We start from the raw sequence: 10,581 nt of genomic DNA, 5'->3' as shown, positions 1-10,581 counted from the left end.
TGGAGCGTTTTGGACTTCTCAATTTTATGACAACCTGAGTTCCAGAAGGTGAGTGATAGGAGAAGACTGGAACAGAGAACACAGTTCTCCTGGATTCAAATTTCAACTGTGATTCAAATCCCAAATTCTTAGTTATACAACCAATGACCAAGTTACTTAACCTCTGAGCCTGTTTTCTCCAATTAAAGAAGGCATAAAACTTTTCAGGCAATAGTAAGCAACTGAGGGGTGTCAAGGGGACCACTTTGAAATCAGAGAAGTCATGCTGACTGAGGCACAGGCTTGGTGTGGGAAAGGCTTGCTCCTTTCTGCTTCTAACTTCGGAGGTCCTCCATGGCTAGGATTTCTCTGGGGCGATGGAAAGAGATTTGGATTGGGATCCTCTCAGCCACTCAACAAGTACTTGTGTATGACTACCGTGACAAGCCTTATTCTAAGCACTGAGGCTGCAATGGTGAACAAGACAAAACCGAGGATTGTGGTGGTGAAGGCAGACTCAAACACGGAAACAGAAATATGTAAAGTTACAAGACCTATTCCTGGCTTAGCCTCAGTCTATTTCCCTAACTAAAATGGGAGGGGATTGGTCTGGGGTCTCTAACAGCTCTCTGGTCGCCCTGTGGCTGAGTCCCCAAAGACTTCCGCCCGCACATCGCGCATCCGCGGTTCCTCCTGCTCTTTCCCTTTCTTCCGCTTGGCAGGAGGGGCACAGGGTGCGGCGAGGGAGGGGGAGGAGTGTGTATGACGCCACATCCGGCGCGCGGCGGAACTGGCCTCCCTTTGCTTCCGCGGCGGGGACGGAAGTAAAAGCGGCGGTGGCGGCGGCCCAAAGCGGAGGGAAGGAAGGAGGCAAGGAGTCCGAGAGCGGGAGCCGGAGTCGTAGCGGCGGTAAAGTCTGAGGCCCCTCTAGGCCACCGTCCTTAGCACAGGACCGCAGAGTTCGACGGGAGTTAGCGGGGCTGCGGCCAGGCCGTGGGACTCTAGGGCTCCGGGGGCCAATGTGAGGGGAGGCGGGGTGGGGGTGGGGGCTGGGCCAGCCCTAGAATCGAGCTGCCCCCACCCGCGCGCCCTGTACGGACACTCTGATCCGCGGGCTCGTCTTGGCCTTCCCCAGGAGACCCCTGTGCGGTGCGGAGGGGGCGGCGGCCCCAACTCTGACCCGCGCCGGGGGGTGGGCCATGGCGGAGATCAGCGACCTGGACCGGCAGATCGAGCAGCTGCGGCGCTGCGAGCTCATTAAGGAGAGCGAAGTCAAGGCCCTGTGTGCTAAGGCCAGGTGAGCCCGATAGCGCCGAGGAAGGGAGGCCAAGCCACCGCCCAGTGGTTCCAGCCTGGGGCAAACCCAGCTGCGAACTTTGGGCTTGCCCCATCCTGGAAGCTTTCCCAGAGAGGAGCAGAATAGGACCACTTCTCTACAGGGACGACTAGCCTGCTGGGGGAAGACAGGCCCGGATTAAGACACTTAAAGTATTAGATGATGTGTTTCCAGTGGAGTAAGAGAGTTACAGGAAGTACTTAGGAAACTCAGGGAAGCAAGCCCTGCTGACTGAGGGAACAGAGGCTTTTCGTAGGAGCTGAACTGTGGCATAGGCTTTGAAGAATAAGACGGTGGTAAAAGAGAGTATTAACCAGAATCACGGTTTGAGGCAGTATAGCTAAAGACCCTGTAATTAAAATTCTTTTAATTCTAACAGCAATCCCTAAAGATAGGTGGTCTTGTTCCCATTTTACAGGTGAGGACTCTCATGTTCAAAGTTACCAGCAAGTAAGAAATGGAGTCTGAAGCCTTTTCTCCGTGTCCTGTCCCTTTTCAGGCCATATTGCAAGAAGGTGGAGCATTCCAAGCAGGATAAGAGTAGGAGTGGAGGCCCTGAGCTGTGCGGGCAGCAGTGAGGAGGCTAATTACCTGCTTCCTCTGGGGAACTGACTTTAGCTTTCACCAGACTGGAGAATTGTAGGAGAGGAGCCAGCAAAATTTCCCTCTTGTTTACTGAACAATAGGCCCACTATTGGCTTGGCCTTGTACTGGCAAAAAACTTATATCCATTTTCTCCCCCCAGCAATCCTGTTGAGATTGGAGTCATTTGCTCCATTTTACAGAACAGAAAGCCATGAGTCGTAGAGGCCTAGGGACTTGACTGAGGTCACCCAGTGAGGAAGTAGTAGAGCTGCGTTCTCTATCTGTGGCCATGAGACTCTGCCTCACACAAACGCCCTGCAGCCAGACAGGGCCTGCAGGGGTTTGATGAATAGGCTAGGCCCCTTTTTAAAGGCCTGTCTGTGGTTCTTCTGTTCTGCCAGCTCAAGGAACTCTCCTTGAACAGATGAGCCCTAAGGTGTTTTTAGTAGTCCCTTCTTTCTTTCAGTCCTGATTGGCATTTTTGGGAATCTAAACCAATTGCTCCTTGGGGCACACCTCTCTGAGTTTTCCCTGTAAGTCTTATCACCCTGACAGGGCCTGGATCGGTGTGGTGGTGATGATAGATAATGCTTGGATAGCATGCTGGAGTTTTCAGAATAACAGAGAAGTTATGTGTTCAGACTCCATGGCTTCTTGTAGCAGCCCCATGGAATAGGCAGGACGAGGGTGAGTATTTACCCCATTTCACAGAAAACTGAGCCTCAGAGTAGATAATGTCTTGCTCGACATCACATGGCTAGTTGGAGGGGAAGTAAGTTTTGCATCCAGGTCTTTGACCATGCCCCATGGTCATTGAAAGTCAAACAGCGACATTTGGATTTTGATGTGAGGTGGGCAGGGAGCTGTGGAGGATGGAGGAGTGGAGGGTCCTGCCCAGCTGAAACTGAGATGGAAACAGCAGGGACTAGGTGGAGGCCTGAGTTGGCCACGATTTCCCAGGCTCATTCTGAAGAGGAGACAACTCTAGCACTTCTCTGTGGCCTCCCGGGGACCCAACAGGGACCCAGGCTGAGATCGGTAGTGTCAAGAATGGTCAGCTTGCCCAGAAGACACGTAGACTTTACGTCAAACCCTGGAACCATGGAGGCCTGCAGTATCTGAGCTGAAATTATTACTATTAAAAATATTAGCATGTTAGAAGAGCAGAGCATTTGAATCAGGTGGTCTTCAGTATGAATCTCTGCTTTGTCACCCATAAGCAGTATGACCCTGGTCAAATTACTTTACCTCTGTGAGTTTCTGAAATCCTTATGAGGTGTAAATGAGATTCTAGATATCTAGGGACAGGGCCTGCGCTGTTGGTAGTTGTGGAGGTAAAGCAGAGCAATTGTAAGTCATGATAGGTCTGGTGGGTTTCAAGTTTTGACTCAGGGTTTATGGAAGGGGCTGTCATAAATTCTAAATTAGGTTCCTGAGTTCCAAGTCAGTCACTCCAGTTTTGTGACCTTGATACCTCCACTTTTTTCTAAGCCTTGGTCTCTTTATCTGTCAGATTAGGATGAAAAGAACCTCCCCAGAAAGATCCTTGTAAGTAGTTGATGTGGAAGGATGTTAAGCACAAGGTGCAGTACAGTGGGGAGAGCCCAGTCGCTGCTGTGGCATCTTGGACCACCGCCAGTGCCTCCTCCCATTCCCAGATAGCTAAGGCAGACCTCTTTCATGCTGCCTTTGTTAGAGCAAAGGGACATAAGTCAGTCCTGTCGGCTGAGCTCAGGAAACTCACAGTCTAAGGGAAGAAACTTGCAGAAAGAATGTGGGCCAGGCAAGTGCCTGGGCTTCCCATATCTGAATAGCTCGATCAAGTCAGACCCTGGAGCCGGGCTGCCTTGGTTCAAATCCCACCTGTGTGACCGTGGCCAAGCCAGCAGCCTCCTGTGCTTCAGTTTATTCCTCTGCACTAGGATCATCACAGTACCTGCCTCATGAGGTGGTGGTTTGATGGCACGCATCTGTGCAGAGCTCTTTTTTTTTTTTTTTTTTGAGACAGAGTCTCACTATGTTGCCCGGGCTAGAGTGCCGTGGCGTCATCCTAGCTCACAGCAACCTCAAACTCCTGGGCTCAAGCGATCCTCCTGCCTCAGCCTCCCGAGTAGCTGGGACTACAGGCATGCGTCACCATGCCCGGCTAATTTTTCTTCTATATATTTTTAGTTGTCCAATTAATTTCTTTCTATTTTTAGTAGAGGCGGGATCTCGCTCTTGCTCAGGCTGGTTTCAAACTCCTGAGCTCAAACAATCCGCCCGCCTCAGCCTCCCAGAGTGCTAGGATTACAGGCGTGAACCACCGTGCCCGGCCTGTGCAGAGCTCTTGATGACAGTCCTGGCACATGGTGTTAGCTCGAATGCTCACTGCTGCTGTTCTCAGGGCAACATTTAGAAATACAGTGCTGCTTAAACTGGGTGGCTGACTGAGAAAGTGATTTTATCTCACGCTCACTCAAGTAGAAGTAGACTGCACCATAAGGAGAAATAAGTAAATAAAGTCCTGGCTGAGTACGGTAGCTCATGCCTGAAATCCTAGCACTTTGGGACTCTGAGTCAAGAGAATCACTTGAGGCCAGGAGTTTCAGACCAGCCTGAGCAACATAGTGAGACCCCATCTCTACAAAAACCACAAAAATTAGCTGAATGTGGTGACATGTGCTGTAAGCCCAGCTACTTGGGAGGCTGAGGTAGGAGGATCACTTGAATCCAGGTGTTTGAGGTTGTAGTGAGCTGTGATGACTGCACTGCACTCTACCCCAGGCAATAGGGTGAGACCCTGTCTCAAATAAATAAAGTCCTCACTGTCTGTAAAGAAACACTCAAAACCTAATGCCATGTGTTAGGTTGAAGGTGCATCTGATGGTTGGCCTGCCTTGGGCCCTACCCTTGTCTTTGGACAGTCTGGGAGGAGGCCCTGTGATTGGTGAGAGTTATGTGAGACCAAGGGCACAGGCTCAGGGCGTGCTGTAGGAGCAGAGGGCTCTGCGTGGAGAGGAGGAGACTCGCTTTCTAGTGCTGGGTGCCAGAGAGGGAGTAGCAGGGGGTGTCAAGGCTACAGAAGTCACAGCCTACTTGGAAAGGTTTGAATGCTGGGATTCAAAGAACTTGGACTTTGTCCTGACAGCAGGGAGCCATGGAAGGGTATTGAGCGGTGGAGGGCTGCGGTCAGCCTATCTTGGGGAAATTGCACATTTTACTCCTGTCCCGTGAAGATTCAAGGACCACCTCATATCCTCCCCTCCCCCCCTCAAAAAAAGGGTCAGGAATTGGACTGGGTTGGCCCAGCTGTGGTGACCCTGGTCTTCTCCCGTCTCCAGAGAGATCTTGGTAGAGGAGAGCAACGTGCAGAGGGTGGACTCGCCAGTCACAGTGAGTACCCTCTGTCCCTGCAGAGCCTGGCTAGGTCTTTTAGCCACATGGACTTTACTCTTACTTGTGTGGGCTCTATAAGTTCACTCTTCATTCCTGGGATCCTGGAAAGCTCCTTGTATCTGTCCCCTCCCCCATCTTCAAGGGTGCCCTGCTATAAAAATTGGATGTTGTGGGGTCTTTGGATTTTTGGTGGGGAGACTCTTGGCCAGGGCAGAAGGACTCTTAATTTGGTGAGTGATTCTACTCACGCTGTGCCTCTGTGTTGGTAATTTCATTCTGTGTAGCTTAAAGGGAGTAGGGAGAGAAGAGGGCCAGGTCCTCCAGGGGCTGCAGGTCTAGCATTTGGTCACAGAATAGTTGGCATTCAGTGTGGGGTGGTGGGTGATTCTAGACCAGACTAACCTGTGGTGAAAGAGCAGAATTTTGGCCCTGAGAAGAAGCATAGCCAAGAGCGATCAGGCTCTCCTAAAGCAGTGGGTGTTTTAGAGAATAGTTCCTGGGAACAAAGGCTTTCCACTGTGAGAGTTGAAACCCACCTTCCTACTCCCCAGGTATGTGGTGACATCCATGGACAATTCTATGACCTCAAGGAGCTGTTCAGAGTGAGTGTGGGGGAAACACTGGGGAACGTGATGGGGGGATGACTGGAAGGCCCCTTTAGGGAGAGTGGAAGCCTTAATTTAGTGAGTAGAGTGGGGGCAAGAGGCCCCTAGTGAGATGGGCCCTTTGTGAAAGAAGGGCCTCACTAGAACATGGGCCACCGCAGTGGGTAGTGGGTGGTTTAGGACCAAGCAGAATCTCTTCCTTTCCCCCAGGTGGGTGGTGACGTCCCTGAGACCAACTACCTCTTCATGGGGGACTTTGTGGACCGTGGCTTCTATAGTGTTGAAACGTTCCTCCTGCTGCTGGCACTTAAGGTGAGAACCCCTGGCTTCTGGACCCCACACCTGGGCCACCTCAGGCCTGGCCTGCCTGCTTCCTTTCTGCCCTCATCTCTAACTCCAGCCACCCCAACTTGGAGCTGTGCTGCTGGTGATGGACCGATTCTGCTTGGCAGGGTGGTCAGAGCCCATTCCCTTGACTAGGGATTGGGCCCCTGGAGGGTGAGGCTGGCAGGGCAGCGTCCTAGGGCAGGGAATAGAGGCTCGCTACATTCACAGAGTGGCAAGTATGACTTGGTACAGTATCCCTCAGTGGGAGAGGTGGTGAGGGACCAGGTGACAGAGGGCCTGGAGTGTCTTACTGAGGACTTGTGCCTGTGTTTGGTAGGTGAAAGAGGATTCATTAGGTTCGCAATTGATGGAGAGGGGTCGGGCTTGCGTTCTCTGGAGGAGGGACTGGGGGCCTGTGAGGTGGCTGTTACCACACGAGTCACGCAAGAGATGACATGCATCTGGGCCGGGGAAGTGGTTTTGAGATTTGGGGCACAGGCAGAGGGATAGAGCCTGCGCACCAGCCCTCCTTGGTGGCTCTCCCAGGTTCGCTATCCTGACCGCATCACCCTGATCCGGGGCAACCACGAGAGCCGCCAGATAACCCAGGTCTACGGATTCTATGACGAGTGCCTGCGCAAATACGGCTCGGTGACTGTGTGGCGCTACTGCACCGAGATCTTTGACTACCTCAGCCTGTCGGCCATCATCGATGGCAAGGTAGGCCAGCTGCGGGGCCCGGGCCTGGGAGAGGTGAGGAGGCTCTGGGCCTCAGCCCCTTCCTCCTTTCCCTGTTCCCCTGCAGATCTTCTGTGTGCATGGGGGCCTATCCCCCTCCATCCAGACCCTGGACCAGATCCGGACGATTGACCGAAAGCAAGAGGTGCCTCATGACGGGCCCATGTGCGACCTCCTGTGGTCCGACCCTGAAGGTGAGGGCAGGTGGGCAGGGGCGGGCTGGCTCCACCCTTCATTTGTCAAGACTGATTAAAGCAAGTGCCGTGAAGGGACACTCAGGCCGGGGGGTCAGGGAAGAATGGGAGCAGGGCTGGTCTTCACTGGCTTCCGCCCTTGACCTGCCAACTGGCTGCAACCCTCGAGGAGGCGCAGGGAGGCCTGCATCAAGCTCAGAGAATGGCCTGGAGCGTGCATATCATGGCTCAGAGGGCTGTTGAGGACCAGGTCATTGGCTCCTGAATGCGAGGGGGCTCAGAACGTGACAGCAGCTTCTTCAGAGGTCAGACCCCCAGAATGATACCTCCTCCTCCCCCGGGACTCCCTCATTTTGCGAGGTTCTCCACCAAACGGATCTCAGCTGAGATTTAAATCCAGGTCTCCTAAGGACCAGTTCAGAGCTCCTGCTGTCTCTTTCTCACCCTCACGTGCATGGCACACACGCAGCCTCCACTCCATCACTGCCATTCCCAGACTGCCCGGTTACAGCTTAGGGTGACCTTACACTCCCGTGTACTATGCGTGCCTCCTTCACTCTGTGTGCCTGTTTGGAAAGGAAATCATATGGTCACTGTGATTATGAGGTGGCTCCAGCCATCGAGGTTCTTTCTCCTTTGGAGCCTATCTGCCCAACATTTGCTGTGCTGGCCCCCAAAATACCCCATGCCATATTCAGGCCCCAAGCTCCTGCCCCACAGGCTTCTGGTTGATTGAGGGAGGGAGACAGGCTGTTCACCTTCAGGGGCAATGGGCAATCAGAGAAGCCTTGAGGATGTCCTCTCCCCAACCCTACTTTATTTCCTCATCAGACACAACAGGCTGGGGTGTGAGCCCCCGTGGGGCCGGCTACCTATTTGGCAGTGACGTGGTGGCCCAGTTCAATGCAGCCAATGACATTGACATGATCTGCCGGGCCCACCAACTAGTGATGGAAGGTTACAAGTGGCACTTCAATGAGACCGTGCTCACTGTGTGGTCAGCACCCAACTACTGCTACCGGTGAGCTGTATGGGCCAGGTGGGGGTGGGGATCCAGGCCTGACCCATTCCTAACGCTGCCCCCTGCTTCCAGCTGTGGGAACGTGGCAGCCATCTTGGAGCTGGATGAGCATCTCCAGAAAGATTTCATCATCTTCGAGGCCGCACCCCAAGAGACTCGGGGCATCCCCTCCAAGAAGCCTGTGGCTGACTACTTCCTGTGACCCCTTGGCCCCTGCCCCTCCAACCCTTCTGGCCCTCGGACCACTGTGACTCTGCCCTGTTCCCCAGATGGAGGCTGGGTGTGGGGCTGTCCCTGGCTCTGCTCTGCCCCCCAGAGGGCACTTCAAGGGTGAGGACTTTCTCTGGAGAGGCTTGGGGCCTTCGCTCCATCCTCCTCCTCTCCTTTCTCCCCACTTGAACCATGAAGTTTCCAATAATTTTTTTGTTTTTCTTTTTTTCCTTTTTTTTGTTTGATTTTAGATAAAAATTTTGAGAAAAAATGAAAAAAAAATTCTAATAAAAGAAGAAAAATGATCTTTGGATTTGTGTCAGACCTGGTTGGGGACGTGCAGGGTTGATGGCCTGGGACCTGGGGTGGACTTCAGGGCCTTCAGAGGCTCAGGCCAGTCAGCTTGCCCAGAGCCCCCAGGGCCCAGCCAGTGACCTCCCCAAAGGCTTTCCTCAGTGCTATGCAGAGGGCTGGGTTCTTGTAGGCAGCCTATTCAATTCTCCAAACATAAATGTTATAAGATTCAGATTCCCCGACTTTCCTGATGAGGAAATAGGCCCAGAGCTGGTCGATTTATGTGCATAAGCGGATTTCTGTGCACAAAGTCAAGCAGCAGGAAACTGGCAGGTCTGGGCCTGGGTCTCCCCACAAAGCCTTTGCTCACCCAGCCCTGCCCAGGGCCAAACACCATTAGCCCAATGTTTCCTGAGCACTGATGTCTTTTTGAGTTTTATTAACAAAAATACTCCGGCCCTGAGAACAACAGACTGGTGCGGCTTGCACGAGTGGTGATGAGGAGGCCCAGGAGGTGGGGATGCTGGTCTGTGGGCCCCATTTGGCCAGGCAGAGCCCCCCTCCATTCACACGGAGGTGAGAGCTGGGAAGGGGAAGCTGGCCCCAGCTGGACTCCCAGCAGCCCAGCCTGAGCTTTGAAGCCAGAGGGGGGTGGGAATGAAATCAAGGTGTGAAGTGGGGGGATGGGGGGCAGGGCCAAGGCAGCCATTTGGTGTGGGGGATGGGGCCAGTGGAAGTGAGGGGGCTACAGGGCTGGGGGAAGGGAACTGGAGGTTTGTGATGGGAGATGGAGGGAGGCTGAGGGGCCCGGCAGTGGCTCAGTACATTGGCTTGGAGCCCACATCCAGGTAACTCCCAGGCCCAGGGTACGGTAGGGGGAAGGGGCCCCCTTGGAGGAAGTGGGGGGCAAAGGACGCTGCAGGGGGAGCTGCTGGGTACCCTGAGCCCCCTGGTCCTGGCTGTAGCTCCAGGAATGCTGCTGAGTAGGGGGCTGGGTGCCCAGAGTCTGGAGCCTCTGGGAAGCTGGGGTTCCTAAAGTGGAGAGAGATGTCAGAACAGGGGAGAGGGACCCTCAAGCCTGGGACAGCCCTGCCCTGTGCCTCTGACCCACTCACCTGGTTGGAAGGTGACTGGGGGCCCCATGGAAAGCCGCAGGGTGCAGGAGGTAGGCTTCAGCACTGGGGCCACTGCATGGAGGAACTGGGGCAGGGGCAGCTTCCCGGGGTGCTGGGGCCTTCTCCGGGTCTGTCTCACGAATGTCCCCACCCAGGGTGGAGTCACAGGGACCACCTGGTGCTTCTGGGCAGACAGAAGGGACAGGTTGGGCTAGGAGGATCAGTGTCTCAGGCCTGATCACCACTGGGACTACACTCACCTCCACTCCCATAGGCCTCTGTGGCTACTGGCTCTGGGCCCCGCAGTTTCCTCTTCACACGGGCATCTCGCTCCCTGGGGAATAGTGGTGATGGTGATGATGATGATAATGATGGTAATAATAGTACTTACCGGGTGCCGTGTAGTTCACCCTCCCAGGGACCCTATCAGGTATGCACCGTTATTACACCCATTTTACAGATGAAGGTACTGAAGGTCAAAAAAATAACTAGAAAGTGGCAAAGCTGGGATTTAGTCCCCACTTAAGCTCACCAATGCTTTCCTATGGGACTTAGACTCAGTGGAAACTCCTTCCCAAGCTGCCAGGCCAGGCACAGGCTGAGTCCAGCTCATCTCTGCCCATCTCCACTAGCGTCCTTCAGCCTCTCTTGAATCTTCTTCCGCCCCCTCTTAACATCTTTTTTTTTTTTTTTTTGAGACAGAGTCTCACTGTTTTGCCCGGGCTAGAGTGCCGTGGCATCCTAGCTCACAGCAACCTCAAACTCCTGGGCTCAAGCGATCCTCCTGCCTCAGCCTCCC

At 53.8% G+C, this 10,581-nt stretch overlaps 2 protein-coding genes across 3 annotated transcripts in view; one reads left to right on the top strand and one right to left on the bottom strand.

Annotated features, from left to right (window-relative positions):
• The first annotated feature begins 778 nt into the window (after positions 1 to 778).
• On the top strand, positions 779 to 8,678 carry PPP4C (protein phosphatase 4, catalytic subunit). 2 transcript variants are annotated; one of them, XM_012660195.1, is made up of 9 exons: positions 779 to 888; positions 1,115 to 1,276; positions 5,224 to 5,275; positions 5,830 to 5,880; positions 6,094 to 6,195; positions 6,757 to 6,930; positions 7,016 to 7,142; positions 7,974 to 8,163; positions 8,236 to 8,678. In XM_012660195.1, exons 2-9 carry the CDS (start codon positions 1,179 to 1,181, stop codon positions 8,363 to 8,365), a joined length of 924 nt encoding a protein of 307 aa, XP_012515649.1. In that variant the 5' UTR covers positions 779 to 888; positions 1,115 to 1,178; the 3' UTR covers positions 8,366 to 8,678. The 2 variants fall into 2 exon arrangements, with proteins under 2 accessions (XP_012515649.1, XP_012515650.1); XM_012660196.1 differs by lacking the exon at positions 779 to 888 and adding an exon at positions 1,734 to 1,765 and having other exon boundaries at positions 1,221 to 1,276.
• A 396-nt stretch (positions 8,679 to 9,074) lies between these two features.
• TBX6 (T-box 6) overlaps positions 9,075 to 10,581 on the bottom strand; it is a 5,538-nt gene continuing 4,031 nt past the window's right edge. The window contains exons 6-8 of the mRNA XM_012660194.1: positions 10,043 to 10,116; positions 9,783 to 9,966; positions 9,075 to 9,699 (exon numbers count right to left, since the gene is read on the bottom strand). Of these exons, the coding sequence (XP_012515648.1) occupies positions 9,486 to 9,699; positions 9,783 to 9,966; positions 10,043 to 10,116 (472 nt within the window). The 3' untranslated portion in view covers positions 9,075 to 9,485. The remainder of the gene's footprint in view (positions 9,700 to 9,782; positions 9,967 to 10,042; positions 10,117 to 10,581) is intronic.

This window comes from Propithecus coquereli, unplaced genomic scaffold (assembly GCF_000956105.1).
Source record: "Propithecus coquereli isolate 6110/MARCELLA unplaced genomic scaffold, Pcoq_1.0 Scaffold66, whole genome shotgun sequence".
Lineage (NCBI taxonomy): Eukaryota > Metazoa > Chordata > Mammalia > Primates > Indriidae > Propithecus > Propithecus coquereli.
Note: the sequence above shows the minus strand (reverse complement) of the source record. Positions and strands in the feature narration are given on the sequence as shown.

Coding starts and splice junctions, on each gene's coding strand:
- PPP4C (XM_012660195.1), top strand. CDS start 1,179: ATGGCGGAGATCAGCGACCTGGACCGGCAGATCGAGCAGCTGCGGCGC. Junction 6,196..6,756: donor TCCTGCTGCTGGCACTTAAG/GTGAGAACCCCT, acceptor TGGCTCTCCCAG/GTTCGCTATCCTGACCGCAT. Junction 6,931..7,015: donor CGGCCATCATCGATGGCAAG/GTAGGCCAGCTG, acceptor GTTCCCCTGCAG/ATCTTCTGTGTGCATGGGGG.